General features: G+C 43.3%; 2 protein-coding genes and 1 pseudogene across 3 annotated transcripts; 2 read left to right on the forward strand and 1 right to left on the reverse strand.

Moving 5' to 3' along the window:
* Positions 1-7,448: 7,448 nt before the first annotated feature.
* Positions 7,449-13,572, forward strand: LOC120543803 (nuclear factor 7, brain-like). Its single transcript, XM_039777059.1, has 2 exons — positions 7,449-7,475; positions 11,890-13,572. The coding sequence occupies exon 2, from the start codon at positions 11,907-11,909 to the stop codon at positions 13,290-13,292; it is 1,386 nt and encodes a 461-aa protein (XP_039632993.1). The 5' UTR covers positions 7,449-7,475; positions 11,890-11,906; the 3' UTR covers positions 13,293-13,572.
* LOC120543792 (nuclear factor 7, ovary-like) lies at positions 7,457-27,762 on the forward strand. Of its 2 annotated transcripts, XM_039777036.1 has the most exons (3): positions 7,457-7,475; positions 11,890-11,906; positions 26,109-27,762. In XM_039777036.1, exon 3 carries the CDS (start codon positions 26,109-26,111, stop codon positions 27,492-27,494), a length of 1,386 nt encoding a protein of 461 aa, XP_039632970.1. In that variant the 5' UTR covers positions 7,457-7,475; positions 11,890-11,906; the 3' UTR covers positions 27,495-27,762. The 2 variants fall into 2 exon arrangements, with proteins under 2 accessions (XP_039632970.1, XP_039632978.1); XM_039777044.1 differs by lacking the exons at positions 7,457-7,475; positions 11,890-11,906 and adding an exon at positions 23,213-23,395 and having other exon boundaries at positions 26,098-27,762.
* On the reverse strand, positions 15,492-20,967 carry LOC120551120 (annotated as a pseudogene).
* Positions 27,763-27,885: the final 123 nt, after the last annotated feature.

Here is a 27,885-nt window from a genome sequence, read left to right on the forward strand (position 1 = left end):
TAGAGTAGCAGTGTATGTGGACTGTCCTGTTGGCTCTCTGTCCTTCTACACAGTCTCCTCTGACTCACTGATCCACCTCTACACCTTCAACACCACATTCACTCAGCCTCTCTATCCTGGGTTAGGGTTTGGGTCTCCTAAGGTCAGGATCTGGTCTTGTGGTTCCTCAGTGTCTCTGTGTCCTCTATAGGACGGAGAGTCTCCTCCTGTTTCTCACTGCTGATCAGTTGAGTCTGTACAGGATCACACTTACAGAAATATTTCAGGTTATTGTTATAATCTTATGAATGAACTTTGTATAAAATAATTCAGAATGATTGAACAGATTCCTGGTGAACATTGTAAACTTCTTTAAAGATGGAAGCTGTGATCATGAAATTGTAGAAATGGCGTTGACTTGTGCTCAGAGGTGTCAATTCCAGGTTCAGAAAGTAAAAGTCCTGCCATGTGTTTATTCCACCAATGAACTCAGCCAGCTGATTTCACTAATTAGTGAAATCATGTGTTTATTCCACCAATGAACACAGCCAGTTCATTGGTGGAATAAACACATGGCAGGACTTTTACTTTCTGAACCTGGAATTGACACCTCTTCTTGTGTCATGTTTAGTTTTGATTTCGGTCTCTTTTCACAATAAAAGCATAAAGTTGCTGTGATGTGTTCCTGGTCAAGGTAGAAATAAGTGACAAAAGTGAGGGGAAAAAGCTTGAAAGAAAGGTTAGAAAAGGAGCAGAAAATAGCAAAAACAGAGAAAAACAACATGAGGAAAAGTGTCAGGAAATGCTACAAAAGTGAGAAAAACATGTAACCCAGAAGAACACCAAGTTGCACAGGAAGACAACCCAAGGCTCATGTGTTGTCAATAGAACGAGAGCCTTTGGGACGGCATCGGTTACACAATGAAATGACAAGCGAGAATAGTTTCCTCGGTGTGGGACAAACAACAAACTGTTTAAAATGAGACGTTGGGTGAAAGTGGAGTCATGATAGGAAAAATGTATTTTTATCATATATTTACACCTGTGCTAGTAATTTGACCACTCTGTTAACCTTTGAACTGACTCATATAACACAGGCGTCAAGATGGATGGGACGTTTGGAAGTATTTTATTCTGCAATGGGACACAACCATTCAGTTCAGGAAGATAAATAGATGGCTTGCTTCCACCACATCATGAAAATCATACTTTGCTGTGGGTTACTTTGTTGGATTCAGAAACTTCAAATTACAGACTTTTGTTTGTGCTTATGTTGTAATCTTACAATAAAATAACATTTCAATTGAAATAAAATAGATTAAAATGACTGTGTACCTTTTACAATAATGCCACAACAACGTCTAACAGATAAAAAAAGAACACCTAGAACCGATTCTTTAGAATAAATCAGATAATCCCATGCTTTACATGACCATAGTTTATTAGAGTGAATAATTTATATATTGTCCTCTGCTGCCACCCTCAGGAATGTTAGATCAACAGCAGGCAAACTGATTTAGACCAGTCAACAAGAACTAATACATGCTTTTTAAATGATATAACTATACTCCACATTAGTGTTAATTTCGTAAGATGAGACAAGACTAAATATGTTCGTCAATAACCTTTTTTTCCATGTCTAAGACAAGACGATGATGAGACTGCACCAATGTCCAAAAACGCTGACTAAGAAGAAATTAACATGCATTATTGTTGACGAAAAAAGACGAGAGTTAAATGTTTTGCATGAAGCCTCTTTCACCAAACTCCTACAGGTCGCCACTTGGAAACAGGTCGCAAAATGGGGAATCTACCTTCAACACGAGGAGAACAAGGCAGACTGGTGGTGAAACAAAGAACTGCTTCACACCTGTGACAGAGTTGTATTTTTTCTATTGGCCGTTGGGCCTTTGAATGCACCACCCCGCCACTAGGAGGCGGAGAAAGGATAAAAGCTTTCAGCGATCGTGTTTCAAAGCTCTTCACGGTGATTCATTTACTGACAGAAGACACAGCTGTTCGAACTAGCTAGCCAGAGTCACCTCGCTGGTCGAGATTGAACTGGGACATTTACTATCTTTCTGATATAAAAGGGATCCGAGGGAATACTGACCCAGTACTTCTTCACATCTGCAGCGGGTTTAATCAGCCCGGATTCAAGGAAAAGAGGACAACGTTCCCATTTTGTTGCTTGTCGACTTGGATCGCGTGTCGTCCACTGCCCTGGACGTACCGGTCGTTAACCTCTGGCGAGAGATTAACTGACAAACAACACACACTGTAAGGAGGCTTTTACACAGTTCTGGGCAGACGTTAGAATTTGTGTGTTTGGTTTGTTGTATTAATGAGCAAAGGTATAGCTACCATTGTTTGCCATTAATGTGATCTGATTTTAATCATGTACTTGTCCATATGTGATTATTAATCTGTTTCTGTGAATGTATCATTGATCACGATACTGTTATGTTGTGTTGAGTAGCTTGGTAAAACTATAATTGCTACCTGCTTTCACTCCTTTCACGGAGTTTAGTTACTCTCTGCGAGAAAATCGTGGAAAATCAGCTGTTAGCCACTGGAGTGGTTATAATGACCGTTTCCCCTCAGTAAGACAAAAGTCCCAGAGTCTGCCCTAACTGCACGTTTGGTCCAGACCGGAGTGGCTGAGGGGGCTGGTCATTATTGATAACTAAGATCAGTTTGTCTCTTTCTTTACCCTTTCTTCTTTTACTAACATACACACACACACAGACACAAGCTAGCCACGTAGCTCCCGAGCTAATGCTGCTAGCTTAACCACGTGGAGTCGGCATAGCGTTTGTACAGAGCTAACACATGGCCAAGCATACCATACCAAAGTACAAGCGAGAATAGTTTCCTCAGTGTTGGACAAACAACAAACTGTTTAAAATGAGACGTTGGGTGAAAGTGGAGTCATGATAGGAAAAACGTCTTTTTATCATATATTTACACCTGTGCTAGTAATTTGACCACTCTGTTAACCTTTAAACTGACTCATATAACACAGGCGTCAAGATGGATGGGACATTTGGAAGTATTTTATTCTGCAATGGGACACAACCATTCAGTTCAGGAAGATAAATAGATGGCTTGCTTCCACCACATCATGAAAATCATACTTTGTTGTGGGTTACTTTGTTGGATTCAGAAACTTCAAATTACAGACTTTTGTTTGTGCTTATGTTGTAATCTTTCAACATACTCTTTCACTCACTCTCTCACTCTCTCTCTCACACACACAAACACACACACAGACGTGTCCATGACACATGCTGCTTTGTTTGCTTTTGTTTTGGTTGTGATATTGTAAAAGGTATATACGTTTTATTATTGAAGGATTATTTATTGGCTACTGATAATTGTGACATTAATAAATTCTATTATACTTAAATAGCAGTTGCCTGTGATTATTTATGTTCTTATTGTAATAATTGCTGGCTGAACAGGTCCGTGCTCGGATTCACCCCTTCCTTTGTTTCCTTTGAAGGATTACCACAGAAATGAGACTGTTCCACAGTTTGATTATTGGCCCCTGACTTGCAGGGTGGTGCACCGTTTAGATTTTTTGTCGATTTGATAAAGTTATTAATAACCATATTCATAACTTTATTAATATTGATAAAACATCTTTGATAATTTGCCAATGGTCAAATCTGTACCCTACAAGTACCCAACAATGTTCAATGCACCACCACAATAAAAAGGCAGCATGACATACAGTGGCTATAATAATATGATCCGCTTCACCAATGTTGTAAAGAAAACTGCCGTTTGCAAAAAAACATAATGTGACAGAAATAATCTGCTGGGATGTAAGAGCATAGATTGGTGACGTTAGTGATATGAGGACGGATATGGTCATGTAGGCTGCATAATTGACTGGGAAGAAAAACAATACCACTCAAATAGGAAGTTATCTGGAAATTAAAATGTCAGGGGTTTCAGTATCATCTCCCGACATAACGACCTGCGAAGTAAAGCAGCTTCTTCATCAACGGGATCGTCGACAAAAGGAAATGCCTTGTTAGTAGTTTTAAAAAAACAAATAACGTTTTATAGTCTGCCTAACATGGTTGATAAACCAACATTTTTTTTTTTTTATTCATGCCGATAACAAATGCGCCTGATAAAGACTGAATGAATGAATGAATTAATGAATGAGGAAATGAGAAAAAGAAGAAAACCTGCTCCCGACCAGGTTAGGTTCACAGACTCAGGGTATGTTACCATAGTAACTGACTGTGAGGTTAAGTTACTATAGTAACTGACTCTGACGTTAAGTCACCTCTCTTTCTGAAACAGAAAACACAGTTTCCCTCATCTCAGGGTTAACAAACTCAGAGTTTTCACTAAACCTGTTTTCTGAAATGGACCCCTGGTGTCTAATAAGTATCTTGTGGCGTTTATTAGAAACCTGGTGACACCACGAACGGTGTCCAAAACGCCGTGAGAATTGTGACGTATTATGACCCTTTTGGCTTTACATATTCGAATTGTAACATACGCCATCACCACGTTGCCGTGGGAAAATGTCTCTAACATGCACTCGCCGCCTTGTCGCCGCTGGTCTCTCGTCTGCAATCCCTATTAAATCAATTCATAAATCCACACGGTTTTGGCAGCGACAGGGAGGGTAGCCTGCTCTTTCTCCTTTTGGGTATCCTTTGAATGACACAGTCCACTCGCCATATTATTTAAGGAGCTTGCACACTGCTCCAACAAAAGCCAACAAAAGCCAACAAACGCCAACAAACTCCAACAGTTGGGTCAGTGTGGGCCGGCCGTCTGTGTTTGTTGGCGTTTGTTGGATGGAGTCGTTAGAGTTTATGTCCAGCCTGGTCTGGTGGAGTTGTTAGTGTTTGACACAATGGCAACATTCTCACTGCTCGAAATGCTGTCTCTAAAATGGGTGTTTTGTCTGGCAATTAGTGGAGTAACATTAGTGACTAATTCCTCAAGCTTGAGGAGCAAAATTCGCAAAAGCTGGAGTATCTTCTGAGCGAAGTTCTTGACACAAGTTAGGATAGACACCCTGTTTTGCATGTCACAATATCCAAGGTTTACACCACAGTCTCCTCCTCGGTTTGATTGCCGTCTCTCCTTTACATGGCTAGCAGCTTTACAGGCCAGGTAGACCAGAACTACTTTGGCCACACTCAACAAGGTCTCCACTTCATCCATGTTATATTAAACCAAATATGAAAATGGACTAGGTGACAAAAGTCAGTCTTGTCTGTTACTGTCTGGGCAGTGTGGACTGGCAGATGGTTTTATGAACATTATAAAGACGACCAACTGACAACAGGAGCTGCCATCTTTATAATGTTTGTTGGTATTTGTTGGATCAGTGTGCAAACTCAGTTGTGCAAAGGTCAGTTGGCCCAACATCTGTGTCACTGCCCAATGTGAGTCGAGTGCAGATGTGAGTCGCGCATGTTCTGATTTTAACGGTTTGCGGCATAACGTGTCATACCCGATGTTAGCCGAGTCAGACCAACTCTAGTCGAGTGCAGATGTGAGTTGGGCATGCTCAGATTTAAACAGTTTACAGCATAACGTGTCATACTGAAATTTGTGAAATCCATAAAATAATAAATGTTTCTCTTTACAATAACAGAAGATGGAAATCATTTCAAAAACATTGTAGCTATCTATGATTCTTTGATTGCTAACGTTAGCTCAAAATGCCATTCAAGTGACAGCCTTTGTTGTGTTTGATTGCTAACTTAGTCGTTAGTTATTTGTTGCAAAGTGACGCATGCGCGACTCAAATTGGCACTCGACTCACATCGGGCAATGACAGTCTGTCTGAGAGAATGTTCCAGAACAAGGAGCCAACTGACTGCTGGTTCTTTAGTTCTTCTTTCAGGAGAAGCATCTTTTAAATGTGTCCTCCTGGAGTCTGTGTGCTCTCTCTGTTGATCAAACACCATGACAGCACACAGCAGCACTGCTGCAGCTTGGATTCAACCATTTAGTCCTTCACTTCATCTCAGAGGAACACATTACACTCTCACACCTCCATTACATCACCATTCTTCACATGGATCCATTAGAGGAGCAATACATCACATCAATGTCATCAAAAATGAAATAAAAGGACTACATTTTTAAGATACTTAATTAAAATAATATATATAATAAAACGATTAAAATAAAGGGATATAGTGTTACCAAATAAATACATAAATTGTAATTCAAAAAGTGGGGTGTGTGTAAGATAAGAACATAGAGATGAAACTAATAAAAGCTGTAAACATGTTTTAATGTGTGAATTAAGACTGAAATTGTTGTGTTTGGTCGTGCTGAACATTTTAGTGCCTGTGTAGATGCTCTTGGTACTTTAGGTTCCCATACTCCTCCTTTTACCAGGAATCTGGGAGTGATTTTTGACAGAGCTTTTAAATTTGACAAACAGATTAGTTCTGTTGTTAAAACCAGCTTCTCCAGCTGAGACTCTTGGCTAAGGTTAAGACCTACCTGCTACACAAAGACTTTGAAAGAGTCATACATGCATTCATTACGTCCCGTTTAGACTACTAACTAACTACTACTAACTCTTTGTATGTTGGATTGGATCAGTCATCCCTAAAAAAGCACGACCACATTACACCGGTTTTGGCCACGCTCCACTGGCTTCCTGTTTGTTTGTTTCAGGATTGAATTTAAAATTGTATTAATTGTCTTTAAGATCTTAAATGGGTTGTTGCTTTCTTATTTATCGGAGCTCTTACATGTCCACACACCTGTCAGAGCACTGAGGTCGTCCTATCAGATACTCCTCGATGTGCCCAGATCCAGGTTAAAAACCAAAGGTGACCGAGCCTTTGCAGTGGCTGCTCCAAACCTCTGGAATAGTTTACCTATTCATGTAAGAACAGCTCGGACCATTGAAATGTTCATGCCCATGCTTAATACCCATTATTATTCGTTGGCTTTCAATTCAAGTTGAGCTTTGATATCTTGACCTTATTCTTTTTCTACTGTTGGTAATTTTGTATTGTATATTGTGCTTTGTTTGTGTTTATTATCTCTTTGAGTTTTGGAGCTTGTTAAGCACTTCGGTCAACTATGGTTGTTTTTAAATGTGCTATATAAATAAACTGAACTAAAATTTGAAGATACTCAAAGAAAACGACATCGGAATGAACAGAAATACCAACGGAGAGGTCAGGGTTAGAGAGATAAGGCTCTATCATTTTGGTTAATGTGGTGATGTCTCACACACACACACACACACACACACACAGACAGACAGACACACACACACACACACACACACACACACACACACACAACTATAGAGAATTAGCTCATAAAACCAGACTTCATAACAGCTGAACTGTCCCTTTAAGATAAAACTTATCAGTTGCCTGAGAAAAGTCCACACCTTACATTACATCATCTGAGACAGACCAGGTAAACCAGTTAGTTCCTGTTGAGTTGTCAGAGCGAAGAGACGCACCGACAGACAGAAGGTAAGATTGACCTTTTATTACAAAGCTGTGACTTTAACTGAGGGAGAATAGTTACAGGAAGGAGCTCTGAAGTACTGAAGAAGTGAAATACTTTAACTGAGGGAGGATAGTTACAGGAAGGAGCTCTGACGTACTGAAGAAGTGAAATACTTTAACTGAGGGAGGATAGTTACAGGAAGGAGCTCTGACGTACTGAAGAAGTGAAATACTTTAACTGAGGGAGGATAGTTACAGGAAGGAACTCTGAAGTACTGAAGAAGTGAAATACTTTAACTGAGAGAGGATAGTTACAGGAAGGAGCTCTGACGTACTGAAGAAGTGAAATACTTTAACTGAGGGAGGATAGTTACAGGAAGGAACTCTGAAGTACTGAAGAAGTGAAATACTTTAACTGAGGGAGGATAGTTACAGGAAGGAACTCTGACGTACTGAATAATTGAAATACTTTAACTGTTTAACCGCTCCTCCGCTCTCTTCACTGGTTACCAAGTGTGGCTCGCATGTGCTTCAAGACATTAGTACTCTCATACAGTACACTAGTACTCCCATACAGTACACTAGTCCTCTCATACAGGGCCACGAACGGATCAGTCCCAGCTTACATCCAGGACATGGTCTAACCATATACCCCAACCCGCCCACTTCGCTCTGCATCAGCCAATCTGCTTGCTGCCCCCCACAGCGAGGGAGAACTAATCACTCAACAAAATCCCGACTGTTCACTGTCCTGGCTCCCAAATGGTGGATCAAGCTCCCCATCGACATCAGGATGGCCGAAAGCCTACACATCTTCCGCCGAAGGCTAAAAACACATCTCTTCCGACTACACCTCGGATAAAAAAATATATAAAAATTCTTGAACCTGCACTTTTATATGTCTCTTTGTAGCTTTGCTTATTTAAACCTAATGTACTCGTACTTACTACTTGTTGTCTGTAGTTTGAACCTTCACAGTTGAAAGCACATAATTGTAAGTCGCTTTGGATAAAAGCGTCAGCTAAATGACATGTAATGACATGTAATGTAATCTGATAGTGGGGGGGGGCACACGGGAGACATTTACCTTATGGGCTTTCTGCCAGACATCTCTCAGGTTTAGACAACATTACTACTTAGTTTAGTTTAGGAAAAGATAGTGGTTCGGGTTAAAATAAACTTTTCTGGCAGACCGCCCTGAAGGTAAACTTGTCCCGTGTGCGAGGGAGGGAAAAACAACTGACTTTCTGTGTTAAAGGGGTGATAGAATGGTTATATAGGGTATTTCACAGTTTTCCTTAAGGTCTCCTAATAGAGTATGTAACATTGGTTGGGCTGAAAATGGCCCAGGTGCTGTTCTATGGGCCCTAATGCATCCCTGTAAAATAAGCCTGATTGAAATGAAAATGTTTTCTGCCTTATATGGTACACTCATGAATATTTAGATGAGCTGCGCGCTGATTGGTTGAGCAAAGCGCACACACACACACAGAAATTGTATACATTGTTCGTCATTCTCCTCTGTGCCCATGTTCCCGCCACCAGACAGACAGACAGCACACAAATTTCTAGAGCTGCCACCTCTTAGTCGACTAATCGGTAGTTTTGGTCTTAGTCGACTAAGATTTCTTTAGTTGATAAGTCATTTTTTTATGCTTATTCATGCTTAATTGACATTAACTCATTTCCGAGAAACGTATAAGCACATATCTGGTGAACACAAGATTTAACCCTTGTGTTGTCCTTTGGGTCACCGGGACCCGTGCAGGTTATTTGACGTTTTGTATTGGCCTGGCGTTGAGCTGAGTGTTGTCATTCCACATGAACCGGGGGAGGTGGGGGGACCCCGAAGCTCAACACCAGTCCAATACAAGATGCCAAAAAATCCCTTTTTCTTTGTCCTTTGGGTCCCGGTGACCCGGAGGACAACACAAGATTTAAAGTGGTGCTTTTTGTAGAGAAACTCAGTTTTACAGATGGTTAATTAACTACATTTATATTGTGCTTTTCTAGTATTAACCACCTCTCAAAGCTCACAGCTCTGTCGATTAAATCAACTAATCTATTAGTCGACTAAATCATAGAAGTGTTAGTCAACTAAGAATTTCTTTAGTCCAGGACAGCCCTACAAATTGTTTGCATTGTTTGTCTGCTATTTCATTACTAATTTCACTTCTGAGACTTTTTTTATGCGAAAAATCAACAGTAGAGGTCAAATATGGGTCGTTTTACAAAAATGTATGGCTAATTGCAACTTTTGTCCGACTGTGTGTTGGAGTCTAACGTGACAGCGGCCAGTGCTGCTTGGGTTGCTGCCTCACCGCCAGGCCTGTCCTCCTTCACAGACCCGTTGTGAGCTAGATGGAGCTCTGTCACGGCAGGCAGCCCGTGACACTTCATACCTAGCGCAACATCACCGTTTCTGGGTTACTGGACTACCAAATGCCGCTGCCCTGACAGAGCTCCACGGCCGGCAGACTCCATACCGCGCAAAGTCACCATTTCTGGGTTCATAGGAATGAATGGCAAACATAGCCTCCTCCTACGAGACCTCTCAAATTCCCAAATATACATTAAATTGAAATTTAAGACTTTGTAAGACCTTAGGGTAGCTGTGACATAAATGTTGTGACGAAATTCAAAGTGTAAATATACTAAATGTATGTTGAAACTCACAATGGGGTCTGTGAAGGTGGACAGGCCGGGCAGCAACCCAGGCAGCACCGGGCGCCAGTGCCAGCCCAAGCCTTTTGGGGGCCCTAAGAAAAATTTGATTTGGGGGGCCCCCTCCCACCACATGGAGTCACCTGTGCTTGACGATTATTGACACAAATGTCACTCTAATGTCTCTCTGTTACATTATAAATGAATACAGTGAGGGATTATGAACTACTGTCCCCCTGGGCACAGATGCATAAGGACCCTCCCCCCTACCCTATTTCGGTGCAAACAGGGAGGGGGGTCTGGGGGTACTCCCCCATAAAATTCTGAATTTGGTAGATGTGATTTCCTGTTTTCTCTTGCATTTTTGGGATGGTCAGCTTGAGATGGGCAATACCTAAATTTGTTCAGATTCATAGCCTTTTGCTTTTTGACTTTGTTGTTGACACATTCTGCAACTTTCCCAGTCTCCACAACATCAATTAGTTTAGCTGCATGATTTTCAGCTCCGCGTCTGCCTGACATACTGTGTACTGTGTTAGTAGGAAGTAGGGCCGGGCGATATGACAAAAAACCTGATTTACGATTTAAATAGATTTTTCCCCACTACTTAAAATCAATCTGCAGAAGACAAAGAAAAAGCTGTTTTCACACATACAGGTATTTCACTTTTTGTTCCTCACTAAAAGTTAAAATCATTTTAACGTTATTGCACAACCTTACCCCTATTTTCACCTGTTGCTGAGTAACGTACGTTAACATCCCATGGTCTCTTGAATGTAGCATACCTGTAGCAAGCTCCATCGTAGTAACTAGCGGTAAAAACATATCGAAGAAGAGCTCCGTGCTACAGAGCGTCGATTGCTAGTTGTTTAAGCCGCTACAGACCTCCGTCACAGCTCGTCGTATCAGTAGCATTTAGTAGATGTGTTGAGCTGCAAAAGAGTTCCTCAACACCGGCTCTGGTGCTCCATGGTGCTCCGACAGGTCAGCACTAGCTGGTTGTTCAGTTATCCGAGAATAGGTGACTCTCAGCCGGGGACAGAGCACCGCGAGCTGCCTTTCATTTCGGCAGAGATTACGGATGAGTAAGTAATGAAATGACTGGTTAAGAAAATAACTAATATTAGCCGCTGTCGCTGCCATGTTGTTTGTGTATCTCTATAGCAAACGAGCGGGGGGAGGGCTGAGCCCATTCGGAGCTACGGGAGCCCAGAGTGGAGAATCGGCGAATGTTAAGGATAAAAAAACAACACTCGATTGGGACAGCCGCTTAGTTCGCCGCTGTCATGTTAGCCTGCAGAGCTCCTAAACTCTGACACAGTCGGACAAAATTTGCAATTAGCCATACATTTTCGTAAAATGGCCCATATTTGATCTTTACATTGTTGATTTTCATAAAACGTCTCAGAAGTGAATTTAGTGATGAAATAGCAGACGAACAATGTATAACATTTCTGAGATCTGCGCGACCTAGATTCAGAAGACAAACTGGTCCCAGATCAGTGGCCTATGTAAATGTTGGGGCGTGAAAAAGGTAGAGACTAGAGCCAAATAAGGAGGAGTTGAGGTCAACTATTAGTTTTGTTGAGATACGCCCGTTTTCAGCAGCAGTTTCAAATTGTGAGATGTGCAGAGGAAAGAGGAGTCAATGGGACTTTGAGGTTCTCTGTATGTCCTTTTTACCCACCAAACTGTTGTTATTCAACTATGAAAAGGTAAACTTTGTTTTGCAATCTATCACCCCTTTAACGTCTGCTGTTTCTGCTGTTTTCAGCTGCTCTCAGAGACAAAATGGCTTCCATGTCAGAGGAGGATTTCTGCTGTTCGGTCTGTCATGAAGTCTTTAGAGATCCTGTTGTTCTGTCATGTAGCCACAGCTTCTGTAAAGACTGTCTGAAGAGATGGTGGACAGAGAAACAGGCACAGGAGTGTCCAGTTTGTAAGAAAAGATCTTTGTTTGAACCACCTCGTAACCTGGAGTTGAAGAAGCTGTGTGAGACTTTCTTACAGCAGAGAGATCAGAGAGCTTCAGAGGCTCTCTGCAGTCTGCACTCTGAGAAACTCAAACTCTTCTGTCTGGACCATCAGCAGCCAGTGTGTCTCGTCTGTCTACATTCAGAAAAACACTCCAACCACACAATCAGACCCATAGATGAAGCTGCAGAGGATCACCGAGAGGAGCTCCAGGAAGCCCTGAAGCCCTTACAGGAGAAACTGAAGCTCTGTCAACAAGTTAAAGAGGAGTGTGATCAAACAGCAGAACACATGAAGGTCCAGGCCCAACGCACAGAGATGCAGATTAAGGATCAGTTTAAGAAGCTTCACCAGTTTCTAGAAGAGGAAGAGGAGGCCAGGATGGCTGCACTGAGGGAGGAAGAGGAGCAGAAGAGTCAGAGGATGAAGGAGAAGATGGAGGCTCTGAGCAGAGAGATAGCAGCTCTTTCAGACACAGTCAGAGCCACAGAGGATCAGCTGAGAGCTGAAGACGTCTCATTCCTGATCAACTACGAGGCTGCAGTGGAAAGAGTCCAGCAGAGCCCCCTGCTGGAGGATCCACAGCTGCTCTCAGGAGCTCTGATAGATGAGGCCAAACACCTGGGCAACCTGAGCTTCAACATCTGGAACAAGATGAAGGACATGGTCTCCTACACTCCTCTGGTTCTGGACCCAAACACTGCTGGTCCAGAACTCATCCTGTCTGAAGATCTGACCAGTGTGAGACTAAGAAAGGAGGAGGAGCAGCTTCCTGATAATCCAGAGAGAATTGATTATTACTGCTCTGTCCTGGGCTCTGAGGGCTTTAACTCAGGGACTCACAGCTGGGATGTCGAGGTTGGAGACAGTACATGCTGGGAACTGGGTGTGTTACCAGAGTCTGTACAGAGGAAGGGAGACATACAGTCTGAAATATGGACAATATGGTTCTCAGGTGGTAAATACTCAGCAGTGTCTCCGTCAGCTCCACGCACTGATCTCCCGTTTGAGAAGCAGCACCAGAGGATCCGAGTGACTCTGGTCTGGAACAGAGGAAAGCTGTTGTTCTCTGATCCTGATACTAAGACACACATACACACCTTCACACACACTTTCACTGAGAAGATGTTTCCATTCATTAACACTGTTGGCAATCTGAAGATATTACCATGGAAGGTTTGTGTAAGAAAACAACAGATCTGATAGAGTCTGTAGTTTTAGGGTGGTGATAACAACTATTCACTTCTTTAAACGTTAATGTGTTCCATCTTTTTATGAAGAAATAATATCTGAAGTGAATGATAAAATTAATTAAAACTTTATATCTGCAGCAGCAAACAGTAACAGGAGTCAGCAGATTAAATATGAAAGAATATAAACAGAATAATGGTTAATTGCTCTGTTAAAGACGTAGTATACGATACTGAGCTTTATCCCAAGTTTTAGTTCTTTTTCAATGTTTTTGTTGCCTTTGTTTGATTCTTTTTGCAAATAATTTCAACATTTTTGGCTCCTTTTTCAAAGTTTTTGTCGCCTTTTGTCTCTTTTTACGAGTTTTATTACCGACTATTTTTCCGATGTTTTTTTTCCGTTTTTTTTTTAAATCCATGCAGACATGTCCCCCCTCCCTAGATAGTTGGAGATCTCAACCCCCCCAAAGTTACCCCTTTGTGTTCTGTCTCCATTTACATTGTTGTGATTATTTTAGTGTTTAATGTCTGTGTGTAGTTTTGATGTAAGTCATTATTTTGAGATTATAAATGATTATTTTGAGATACTGAGCAGGGTTTGACATAAGCGACAGCCCGGTGGCCCGATGGCTCGATAGCTCGAAGGACTGATGGCTCGATGTTCTGATGGCCCGAGACAGTAAGATTGTATGTCGGGCAAGTTGATTGGCCAGCGATGAGTCAGTTCTTGTAATTTGATGCTAACGTTGGGTGCAACTCTATCTGTAACAGTAGAACTGAATGTATTTGTCTTATGACATCAATAAATGTCTGTGGTGTGAAATAAAAGCAGTCATGATCATTGGTAACATTCAGCAGAAAGGGAACTGAACTCTGTTTAGTAGCACACACACACACACACACACACACACACACACACACACACACACACACACACACACACACACACACACACACACACACACACACACACACACACACACACACACACACACACACACACACACACAAAACACACGAACACACAAGAAAGCTGTTAATGCCAATACTCTGTCTCACCACTGGGAGGTGCTGTGGTGTGTTTACACATTAAATGTTAATTATTACTCATTAAAGAATAAATGGGAGAGTCAGTTTTAAACAGTTCTGTCTTTATTTCTGGACATCAGGAAGCAAACAGAGTATCAGGGAGAACAACCATCAGACCATTTCAGAAGTTCAAATTGGAGGTAAGATCATTTAAGTTACCGTCACCAAACCCTCCAGACTCCATGTAAATAATCAGGACTTTTAGCGTGTATAGAGCCAGCATATCTCCACCAGACTCCATGTAAATAATCAGGACTTTTAGCGTGTATAGAGCCAGCATATCTCCACCAGACTCCATTTAAATAATCAGGACTTTTAGCGTGTATAGAGCCAGCATATCTCCACCAGACTCCATGTAAATAATCAGGAATTTTAGCGTGTATAGAGTCAGCATATCTCCACCAGACTCCATGTAAATAATCAGGACTTTTAGCGTGTATAGAGTCAGTATATCTCCACCAGACTCCATGTAAATAATCAGGATTTTTAGCGTGTATAGAGCCAGCATATCTCCACCAGACTCCATGTAAATAATCAGGACTTTTAGCGTGTATACAGCCAGCATATCTCCACCAGACTCCATGTAAATAATCAGGACTTTTAGCGTGTATAGAGCCAGCATATCTCCACCAGACTCCATGTTAATAATCAGGACTTTTAGTGTGTATAGAGCCAGCATATCTCCACCAGACTCCATGTAAATAATCAGGACTTTTAGCGTGTATAGATCCAGCATATCTCCACCAGACTCCATGTAAATAATCAGGACTTTTAGCGTGTATAGAGCCAGCATATCTCCACCAACCAAACCAGATTGGTGATTGTTGGAACAGTGGAAAGATAAACCAAGACAGCTTCTGATAGTTTTATTTAGTTTCTGTCCACTTTGAATGAAGTGTGTTTTACGATGGTAAAAGTCCTGATTATTTACATGGAGTCTGGTGGGTTTGGTGATGGTGATTTTGGGGCTGTTTCATGTTAACCTTAAAGGATCTTACTCTTTAACTAAAAGGTCTATCTCTGTAAGGATCCATCCCATAATGTTGTCAGACACTTGGAATAATAATCTGAGTCTGTCAGCAGCAACAACAGAACTTTTAGTGGACTCTAACTGCTGCTGAACATTAGTCCTGTAGGGTTACATTACACGTTTTTTGTTTAATACTGGACCAGTTTCACAGTTTGTTGTTCCATCAGACACTCAGACACACAAACATGGAGACATAGGGTCCAGTTGGAAACCCTTTTAAGTTCCTTTTCTTTGGTTCTGAGTTTTATCTCAGACACACACCAAGTCTGAACGCAGAACCTAAAGCTGCATGGCCTAAAGTATGAACCCTAACTTCCCATTTACATTCATGTTATATATAATTTAAACGTTAGCGCAAAACGCTATTTGCTAAGTGACAGCCTTTGTTGTGTTTGATTGCTAACTTGTAGCCAGCAGTGAACCAACTTCGTTATGTAGGTCCATTTTTATTGTATTGACATTACAGAAGTATCTCGTTAGCAGGTTCTTGGAGGCTACTTGTCGCAAAGTGACCCATGCGCAACTCACATCTGCACTCGACTCACATCGGGCAGTGAAAGCACCCTAGTGGCCAATCTTCGCCATGTTGTTGGCGAGCCAAACAAGAATCTAAAGTTTTGCGTTGATGGCATTTAAGTTGGCCGAGATCTGGCAAAGTTGGTGTTTTGAGTGAGTGAGAATCGGGTACCATCCCTACGATCCAGCAACACTTTCCTCTTCACAATATCCATGTTTGTCTTCAGTCCGGGGGTCCAAACCTGGGGCGTGGGGGCCCGGCAGGGTCCTGGTCCTGCCTGTGGGAGGGTCCAGGTTCTACACCATGCCGCTCCACTGCAGCGAGGTGTACGCCACGTGGCCGTCCGTCCCCGGTGAACACAGCAGCACCGTCTTCTTGACGTTAGAGCCCAGACGAGACACGGCCAGGACGTCCAGCAGACTCAGGGACTCATCCAGAGACACACACACGGCTATGAAGTGGGCGTGGAAACGGAGAGGATCCCCTGGAGGACAGAGAGACAGACAGTTAGAGAGACAGACAGGTAGAGAGAGACAGGTAGAGAGACAGACAGGTAGAGAGAGACAGGTAGAGAGAGACAGACAGTTAGAGAGAGACAGACAGGTAGAGCGAGAGGCAGAGACAGAGAGACAGACAGGTAGAGAGAGACAGACAGAGAGAGAGACAGACAGGTAGAGAGAGACAGAAAGAGAGAGAGAGAGAGAGAGAGACACAGAGAGTTATTATAATATTATAATATAATATAATATAATATAAGAGTGAAACTGACCTGGATAAACCAGGAAGTCTCCTCCGAACTTCCCGGCAGAGGTCAGGTAGAAGCCCCGCCCCCTCAGGTCTCTGAACACCTGGTACCTGGTGGCACGGCGCGGCTCATCCTGCGCTCTGATTGGCCGGTCGGCCCGCAGGAAGTCCCTGGCGTCGGCGCAGTAGGAAAGCCCCGCCCTCGCCGTGCTGAGCTGCACCGCCATCGCCGAGCGAGGAAAGGAGAAGCTGCTTTCCAACGCCGCCAGACGGCACCGCAGAGACTCGTCTCCGGACTCTACAGGGAACAGGATCAGGATCAGGATCAGGATCAGGATCAGAACCAGAACCAGAACCAGAACCAGGGAACAGGATCAGGATCAGGATCAGGGAACAGGGTCAAAACTAGGTCCAGAACCAGGGAACAGAACCAGGATCATGACTATTATGGGGTGTGTAAAGTTGTATAAAGTTGTAATATTTCCAGATAAAGAGTCATGAAGAAGGCTGTGATTGATCAGCTTTTAACATAGTTTCACATGAATTTCTGCACAAGTTCAAATATTTTATCTCTTGCAAATTCACGACTGAAATTATGCAAAATATTTGACACCAGACTTCTCAGTTACTGAGAGTGGGTCTGGGGAAGGTTCATTCACAGCCCATTTCCAAAGGGGCGTCACCAACGGAAGCCGCTCAAATGCCTCTGGGTGTAACTGGATAGTCCTTCAACCAATCAGAGCGATGAAAGAGATGACGTATGCAGACCGACGGAAAAACATCTCAACCAGCGAGCATGTTGGAGAGCCCTATCGTCATCGTCATCGTGTAAAGCCCGCCTCAACGGTTGTGATTGGTGTAAAGCCCGCCTCAACGGTTGTGATTGGTGTAAAGCCCTCCTCAACGGTTGTGATTTGTGTAAAGCCCGCCTCAACGGTTGTGATTGGTGTAAAGCCCTCCTCAACGGTTGTGATTGGTGTAAAGCCCTCCTCAACGGTTGTGATTGGTGTAAAGCCCTCCTCAACGGTTGTGATTGGTGTAGAGCCCTCCTCAATGGTTGTGATTGGTGTAGAGCCCGCCTCAACGGTTGTGATTGGTGTAGAGCCCGCCTCAACGGTTGTGATTGGTGTAAAGCCCGCCTCAACGGTTGTGATTGGTGTAAAGCCCTCCTCAACGGTTGTGATTGGTGTAGAGCCCGCCTCAACGGTTGTGATTGGTGCAAAGCCCGTCTCAACGGTTGTGATTGGTGTAAAGCCCGTCTCAACGGTTGTGATTGGTGCCTTGATTTGGGATAAACTGGAACTGGGCTTGAATGGGCTCTTGGCCAGACAGACTTGCAGAGAAAATCTCAAATTTGCCGGAAGTTCATCAGGGTTTTCCCAGGCGAACAAAATTGTAAATACTACAGCACTATGTACCCCAAATAAACTGAGAGCAAAAGCTTGTTTTCTGAAATGAGTTTGTAAGTATGTATGTAGTTTTAGATGGAGCGATGATGTCATGGTGACACGTTCTCACCTATGGGTGATGATGTCATGGTGACACGTTCTCACCTGTGGGTGATGATGTCATGGCTCGGAGCAGCGCTGACTTCCCTGTCTTCCAGAGCAGGACACTCTGCTCCCCCGTGGCTGGCTGCTGGGCCTCCTGGTACTGCTGCACCTGTAGCCCCCCCCGCCTCCATCCTGCACGCACACAGACAGACAGACAGACACACACACATACAGACACACACACACACACACATTAGAGTTAACCTAGTCTGGATTGGTAATAATAATAACTACAAAATTCCGCAAGAAATTATGACAGTGTGCATACTACTTGGTGCACATCCGAATAACACCGGCTGACAGTAAATCTGCTGTTTGACATGGCCAACACGGCCTACAGTAAAGAGAGGACAACATGGCCTACAGTAAAGAGAGGACAATACAGCCTACAGTAAAGAGACAACACAGTCTACAGTAAAGAGAGGACAACATGGCCTACAGTAAAGAGAGGACAACACGGCCTACAGTAAAGAGAGGACAGAGCCTACAGTAAAGAGAGGACAACATGGCCTACAGTAAAGAGAGGACAGAGCCTACAGTAAAGAGAGGACAACATGGCCTACAGTAAAGAGAGGACAACACGGCCAACAGTGAAGAGACAACACAGTCTACAGTAAAGAGAGGACAACACGTCCTACAGTAAAGAGACAACACAGTCTACAGTAAAGAGAGGACAACATGGCCTACAGTAAAGAGAGGACAACACGGCCTACAGTAAAGAGACAACACAGTCTACAGTAAAGAGAGGACAACACGTCCTACAGTAAAGAGAGGACAACATGGCCTACAGTAAAGAGAGGACAACACGGCCAACAGTAAAGAGACAACACAGTCTACAGTAAAGAGAGGACAACACGTCCTACAGTAAAGAGAGGACAACATGGCCTACGGTAAAGAGACAACACAGTCTACAGTAAAGAGAGGACAACACGTCCTACAGTAAAGAGAGGACAACATGGCCTACAGTAAAGAGACAACACAGTCTACAGTAAAGAGAGGACAACACGGCCTACAGTAAAGAGAGGACAACACAGTCTACAGTAAAGAGAGGACAACACAGTCTACAGTAAAGAGAGGACAACACAGCCTACAGTAAAGAGAGGACAACACGGCCTACAGTAAAGAGACAACACAGTCTACAGTAAAGAGAGGACAACACGGCACACAGTAAAGAGAGGACAACATGGCCTACATTAAAGAGTCTCCATGATAGGAGGTGTGTGTGTAGTGTGTCAGAAGTTGTTGATATGGTCTGGCGAACGCATTGATGTAGTTTTTATGTTTGTGTTGTCAAATATATGGGACACAGAGCAGGTAACAAACAGGGAACCGTCTGCGTCTGCGTTTCTATCGGCAGTTGGTATGAAGAGAGCCAAAAGTTTAAGTCCGGTAGATTCCATATTTACATGTGTGGGATCGGCACAAGATTTCCTACGTTTTGACCAACCGTGATGTATGAAGAATGAAAACTGTAGGGGAGAGAGCAATTTGTTTGGAAAGATTTCAGAGAATCATACTGCAGCTTCCCCCCTCTGTCCTTCCCTCTACCTGTCATCATCTCTACCTTGATCTATGTTAAGCAATTTCCCGAAGATTTCCCATTAAAATCTATGGGAAATTGTGCGGCATTTTTTTGCCGATTTCGTGAAAACCCTGTGAAAAAAATCTCTTAGAAAAGTCATAGAACACCATTCCCGATCATTGCACACGTTTTGATGTATTTTGTGTGCATGTTTTGGCAATGCTCCGTGACTAGTAGCGGGGCAAAAATGTGGCGGAAGATGGAGAATAAGTATGGGGGATAATAGTCATTCTGCCGATTGCTGCTATTGCAGCACATCGGCACACTGAATGATAATAAACACTGCTTTAAGAATAGTGATTTTCACTGATTGGCCCCTGAAGGAAAACATAATTTTCTGTGACAATATTCTGGTTAGTTTGGACTTTAAGGTAAAGGTAAAGGTAAAGGTACTTTATTTGTCACATACACGTACATGTAGCGAAATTCATTCTCTGCATTTAACCCATCCCTCAAGGGGGCAGTGGGCAACCAATGGCGGGTCATCCGGGGCCAACTCCAGATCTGAGCCAGTGCCTTGATCAAGGGCACTGACTGGAGAACCTAGTACATGTTTTTGATGGTGGGGGAAACCGGAGCACCCGGAGGAAACCGCCGCAAACATGGGGAGAACATGCAAACTCCACACAGAAAGGCCAGAGTAACTAAGATGAAGGTTACATCTCCGTGGTAAAACCAAAAATCAACACAACTTTAGTATCAAAATAACAGTTTAGACTTTACACCCAAACTGAAGAGAGACACACAGCTGCTTTGCTTGGCCAATGAGGTTTAACCATGTATCAGCTAATATAAACGTTAAGATGTTCGGTATGTTTTCATATTAGACTTTACACCAGTGGGTACATTAACTGACTAACCTGGTTATCACGGGTGTAGCGGTGCCGGCGACATGGCCGTTAGGTCAGGCCGCCTCCTCCTGGCAGCAGCAGCAGTGGGCGTCCCAGCCTCACGTTCTGGCGGGCGTCCGGGGCAGCAGCGGCCCGGGCGCGCCACCAGGCCCTGAGCCCCGCATGGAGGCGAGGTCCTCCACCCTCCACAGCAGGGGGAGGAGTCACACAGGCTGACCGCCAGGGGGGAGGAGTCACACAGACTGACCACCAGGGGGGAGGATTCACACAGACTGACCGCCAGGGGGGAGGATTCACACAGACTGACCGGGGGGCGCACAGGCTGGTCACAGGGGGGAGGAGTCACACAGACTGACCACCAGGGGGGAGGAGTCACACAGACTGACCACCAGGGGGGAGGATTCACACAGACTGACCGCCAGGGGGGAGGAGTCACACAGGCTGGTCGCCGCGGTTCGAGGCAGAGGCTTGTCCATCACCCCAAACTGTGAAGATCAAAACAAACTTTATCAATTAGTCGGCTGTTACCATCTGATTTATGTCCTAATCATTTCATGTTTATTTGAATCTGTGTGGTTGTGTGTGTGAGAGAGTGTGGGTGTGTGTGTGTGTGTGTAAATTAATAAACTGAAAGAATGTGCGTGGTTTCAGGTTTGACAGATTTTAAGGATATGAAGCATTTGAAACTTCAAGAACAGCCTTTTTTCACCTTCGTAACATTGTCAAAATTAGGAACATCCTATCTCAACACGATGCTGAAAAACTAGTCCATGTGTGATACAATCAAAGTAGAGGGAGGCAGGACAGTACAGCCCGATTCCGGTTGAGAAGAGTTCTAGCCCGACCAGGCTCCTCTCCTTAACCTGCCTCTCTTAGTTATGCTGCTATAGTTTTAGACTGCCGGGGGACTTCCTTTGACACACTGAGCTTCTCTCTCCTCTCTCTTTCCATCTGTGTGCTTCCATGTTCCAGAAATGCTTGTTACTAACCTAGCTCTGGGGAGCTTATTCCCCGGAGTCCATATGTTTTCTTTTCGCCCAGCAGGTTTCCTTGGATTAGGAAAATACGCCCTGCTACTAGGGGTGGTTATGGCACAGTGGATATGACACACGCCTTTGGTGTGGGAGACCCTGGTTCGATTCCCACTGCGATACATCAATCAATATTGTTCCATACTTTTCTTATTGTGTTGAAATATGGGGGCACGCCTACACCACAAATATAAAACCTATTTTTATTTTACAAAAAAGCCATAAGGATAGCCAATCATTCACCGTATAATGAACCGACAAACTCAATATGTTGCAAATTTAAAGCAATAAAACTTTCAGATGTTGTCCGTCTGAATACTGCGGTCTTTAGGTTTAAAGTCTATATGAAAATTTTGCCTAAAAACATAATATGTTTGTTTGAAAAACGGGAACAGAAATATAACCTAAGAGGAGAGAATATGTTTAAAAAACAAATGGTTAGAACAAATTTTAAAATGAATACGATTTCGGTAGAATTAGAACTTGTGGAATGGTCTCACCGATGATCTTAAGAGGAGCAATTCCATTCATTATTTCAAAAACAGTTTAAAACATAAATTTTTGTTAAATATATGGTGGCCTAAGACAAATTGTTTGTGATTAAGTGCATATGTCTTTATGTATGTATGTATGTATGTATGTATGTATGTATGTATGTATGTATGTATGTATGTATATTTATATATATATATATATATATATATATATATATATAGTATGTATACATGTATGTGTGTATGAATACACGTTTCGCATGTATATTGTTTATGTTTAAATTCTGATGGGTAGATGTTTTTGTAAAACAGGGTGGTACGTAATAAGCCATGGCTTCAGCCTACACCTTTTCGGTTGCCACCCTTGTTTCTAATGAATTTGCTGTACATATATTACGTTCTATGTTCAATAACCAAATAAACTTTCATTCATTCAAACTTTCATTCATTCATTCAATGTGTCCCTGAGCAAGACATGTAACCCCTAGTTGCTCCAGAGGTGTGTAGCCTCTGACATATATAGCGATTATAAGTCACTTTGGATAAAAGCGTCAGCTAAAATGACACATCCTGCTGCATCCTACTATGCCCTGCTACATCCTGTGACTCCCTGCAGTGCCCTGCTACATCCTGTGACTCCCTGCAGTGCCCTGCTACATCCTGTGACTCCCTGCTGGGTCTGTCCCGTCAGACACCACCTACCAAGAGCCTGGGTCTGTCCCAGGTTTCTTCCTGAGAGAAAGGTTTTCCTCGCCACTGTCCCACTGAATGCTTGCTCTTGGGGAACTACTGGAATTGTTGGGTCTTTGTAAATTATAGAGTGTGGTCTAGACCTACTCTATCTGTAAAGTGTCTCGAGATAACTCTTGTTATGAATTGATACTATAAATAAAAGTGAATTGAAGATACTCAAAGAAAACGACATCACAATGAGCAGAAATACAAACGGGGAGTTCAGGGTCAGAGAGATAAAGCTCAATGTTTTTGGTCAATGTGGTGATGTCTCAGGGAGGCCACACACACACACACACACACACACACACACACACACACACACCTATAGAGAAGTAGCTCATAAAACCACACATAACATCTGAACTGTCCCTTTAAGATAAAACTCATCAGCTTCAAAAGCTCCACATCTTACATTATGTCATCTGAGACAGACCAGGAAACCAGTGAGTTCCTGTTGAGTTGTCAGTGAGAAGAGACGCACCGACAGACGGTAAGATTTACCTTTTATTACAAAGCTGAGACTTTAACTGAGGATGGATAGTTACAGGAAGGCGCTCTGAAGTACTGAAGACGTGAAATACTTTAACTGTAATCTGCTGCAGACTGAAAAACACTTTGAGACTCAAAGTGAAAGTACCTGAGGCGACTTTCTGCAGCGGGGTGGGTGGGGGTGGCCACGGGAGAACGGGACGTTTACCTTCTGGGCCTTCTGACAGAAATCTCTCAGGTTTAGACAACAACACTACTTAGTTTAGTTTAGGAAAAGATAGTTTGGGTTAAAATAAACCCTTCTGGCAGACTCTCTGAAGGCAAACTTGTCCCGTGTGCGAGGGAGGCAAACACAACTGACTTCCTGTTTTAAAGGGGTGATAGAATGGTTATATAGCGTATTTCACACTGTTCCTTAAGGTCTCCTAATAGAGTATGTAACATTGGTTTGGCTGAAAAGGGCCCAGGCGCTGTTCTATGCGCCCCAATGCAACCCTGTAAAATAGGCCTGATTGAAATGATTGGTTTTCTGCCTATATGGTATGCTCATGAATATTTAGATGAGCTGCGCGCTGATTGGTTGAGCAAAGCGCACACACACACACAGAAATTGTATACATTGTTTGTTTGCTATTTCATTACTAAATTCACTTCTGAGACTTTTTTATTTGAGAAATCAACTATGTAGAGGTCTATTATGGGCCGTTTTATGAAAATGTATGGCTAATTGCAAATTTTGTCCGACTGTGTGTCGGAGTTCAGAGGCCGGTGCTGCCTGGGTTGTTGCCACACCGCCCTGCCTGTCCTCCTTCACAGACCCCGGCCTGCTGTGAGCTAGATGGAGCTCTGTCACGGCCGGCAGCCCACGGTGCTCCATACCCAACGCAAAGTCACCATTTCTGGGTTACTGGACTACCAAATGCCGCTGCCCTGACAGAGCTCCACGGCCGGCAGACTCCATACCGCGCAAAGTCACCGTTTCTGGGTTCATAGGAATGAATGGCAAACATAGCCTCCTCCTACGAGACCGAAAAAAATAAAAAATAAATCAAATTCCGAAAAAATGCATTAAATTGAAATTGGACAAAAGTGGTACTGTGGTAGCTGTGACAAGTGTTGTGACGAAATTCAAAGTGTAATACAAAATGTGTGCCGAAAGTGTAGCCGCAATCTTTTCCCATAGGATTAAATGGGAAAACAATACAAACAATACAAACAATATCATATCAATAACATATCATAACCTCTCAAATTCTCAAAAATGTATTAAATTGAAATTGGACAAAAGTAAGCTTTGTAAGACCTTAGGGTAGCTGTGACATAAATGTTATGATGAAATTCAAAGTGTAAATATACTAAATGTATGTTGAAACTCACAACGGGGTCTGTGAAGGTGGACAGGCCGGGCGGCGAGGCACCCACCCAGGCAGAACCAGCAACTGTCACGTTAGCCTGCGGAGCTCCTGAACTCTGACACATTCAGACAAAATTTGCAATTAGCCATACATTTTCGTAAAAGCCCATATTCGACCTCTACATAGTTGATTTCTTGCATAAAAAAGTCTCAGAAGTGGATTTAGTAATTAAATAGCAGACAAACAATGTATAACATTTCTGAGATCTGCGCGACCTAGATTCCCAAGAAAAACTGACCCCAGGTCAGTAGCCTATGTAATGGCGCTTTTCCATTACATGGTACCTACTCGCCTTTTTTGGTTTTCCATTACGAAAAAAAGTACCTGGTACCTGCTAACAGGTACTTTTTTAGTACCACCTCAGTCGAGGTTCCAAGCGAGCTGAGACGAGCCGAGAAGGTGACGTGAAACCCTGCAGGCTACAGATTGGTCGGAAAGAATCGTCACTGATCACTGCATTGCTAGCGACAGACGGCATTTTTAAATAGTTTAGCCAGCGGTGTTTTTTTGCTGCCGGAGGCTCCTGTTAATACATCTTAATCTTAATCTTAATCATCTTAATACATCCATGGAGGCTCCAAGCAGAGCTTTGTCCGTAGCATACAAGTGGCCTGATGTTTATACTTGTGCGCTGGTGTGTGTCGAGTCGCCGTATGTGTGTGTGTAGCTGGTGAGCGAGGGAGAAGTGAGAGAGTGACGGCGATTAGCTCGGCAGCGAGTAGTGACTCTAGAGTCATATAGTGAGAGAAACAAAGTGTCTGCCCTGTTCTTTCTGACCACGGTGGGAAATCTGGAGCAGGAGAAGTTAACTATCTTGTTGATTTCATGTTGTTTACGGAGAAGGAGAACCAGGAAATGAGTCGGGGGAAATGCAACGCTACCAAGCCATGCCCACGGCAGTCGCTATGACGACCAGCCACGCTGAGGCGGCACTAAAATCTGCAATGGAAAAGGGACGCACAGTGCGCCGAGTCGAGGCGAGCAGAGTCGAGGCGAGTAGGTACCATGTAATGGAAAAACGCCATAAATGTTGGGGCGTGACAATGGGAGAAGGTAGAGCCAAATAAGGAGGAGCCACAGAGTTGACGTCAACTTTTAGCTTTGTGAGATTTGCCCGTTTTCAGAGGCAGTTTCAAATTGTGAGATTTGCAGAGGAAAGGGGTGTCAATGGGATTATGAGCTTCTATGTATGTTATTTACCCTCCAAACTGTTATTCAACTATGACAAGGTAAACTTGGTTATGCAATCTATCACCCCTTTAACGTCTGCTGTTTCTGCTGTTTTCAGCTGCTCTCAAAATGGCTTCCATGTCAGAGGAGGATTTCTGCTGTTCGGTCTGTCATGAAGTCTTTAGAGATCCTGTTGTTCTATCATGTAGCCACAGCTTCTGTAAAGACTGTCTGCAGAGATGGTGGACAGAGAAACCAACACAGGAGTGTCCAGTTTGTAAGAGAAGATCTTCAAAGTCACATCCACCTCGTAACCTGGAGTTGAAGAAGCTGTGTGAGAGTTTCTTACAGCAGAGAGATCAGAGAGCTTCAGAGGCTCTCTGCAGTCTGCACTCTGAGAAACTCAAACTCTTCTGTCTGGACCATCAGCAGCCAGTGTGTCTCGTCTGCAGAGATTCAAGGAGACACACCAACCACAGATTCAGACCCATCGATGAGGCTGCACAGGATCAGCGAGAGGAGCTCCAGGAAGCCCTGAAGCCCTTACAGGAGAAACTGAAGCTCTGTCAGCAAGTTAAGATTAAGTTTGATCAAACAGCAGAACACATGAAGGTCCAGGCCCGACGCACAGAGATCCAGATTAAGGGTCAGTTTAAGAAGCTTCACCGGTTTCTAGAAGAGGAAGAGGTGGCCAGGATGGCTGCACTGAGGGAGGAAGAGGAGCAGAAGAGTCAGAGGATGAAGGAGAAGATGGAGGCTCTGAGCAGAGAGATACCAGCTCTTTCAGACACAGTCAGAGCCACAGAGGAGCAGCTGAGAGCTGAAGACGTCTCATTCCTGATCAACTACAAGGCTGCAGTGGAAAGAGTCCAGCAGAGCCCCCTGCTGGAGGATCCACAGCTGCTCTCAGGAGCTCTGATAGACGAGGCCAAACACCTGGGCAACCTGAGCTTCAACATCTGGAACAAGATGAAGGACCTGGTCTCCTACTATCCCCTGGTTCTGGACCCAAACACTGCTGGTTCATATCTCACCCTGTCTGAAGATCTGACCAGTGTGAGACTAGGAGGAGAGTATGAGCAGCTTCCTGATAATCCAGAGAGGATTGATGGTTGCTTCTCTGTCGTGGGCTCCGAGGGCTTTAACTCAGGGACTCACAGCTGGGATGTCGAGGTTGGAGACAGTACGGTCTGGCTACTGGGTGGGTTACCAGAGTCTGTCCAGAGGAAGGAAGACATACTGTCTGGATTATGGACAATATGGTTCTCTGAAGGTAAATACTCAGCGTGGTCTCCACCAGCTCCAGTCACTGCTCTCCCGTTGAAGAAGCAGCTCCGGAGGATCAGAGTGACTCTGGACTGGAACAGAGGAAAGCTGTCGTTCTCTGATCCTGATACTAACACACACATACACACCTTCACACACACTTTCACTGAGAAGATCTTTCCATACTTTAACACTCAGGATAATCTGAAGATATCACCACTGAAGGTCTGTGTGACAAAACAAGTCTGATAGAGTCCGTAGTTTTAGCGTGGTAATAATAATAATAATAATAATAATAATAATAATAGTAAACAACGATTCACTTCTTCAACGTTAATGTGTTCCATCTTTTTATGTCTGAACTGAATGATTAAATAAGTTCAAACTTTATATCGCAGCAGCAAACAGTAACAGGAGTCAGCAGATTAAATATGAAAGAATATAAACAGAATAATGGTTGTTGGGTAGTCAACTGATTGCAGCGGTAAAGGAGACGGCTGAATGAAACAAAAGGTTTTAAAAAGATATGTTTTTATTTATATTTTTATATATATATATATATATATATATATATATATATATATATATATATACACACACACACACACACACATACATACATACATACATACACATAGTA

Source organism: Perca fluviatilis, chromosome 2, assembly GCF_010015445.1.
Source record: "Perca fluviatilis chromosome 2, GENO_Pfluv_1.0, whole genome shotgun sequence".
Taxonomy (NCBI): Eukaryota; Metazoa; Chordata; class Actinopteri; order Perciformes; family Percidae; genus Perca; species Perca fluviatilis.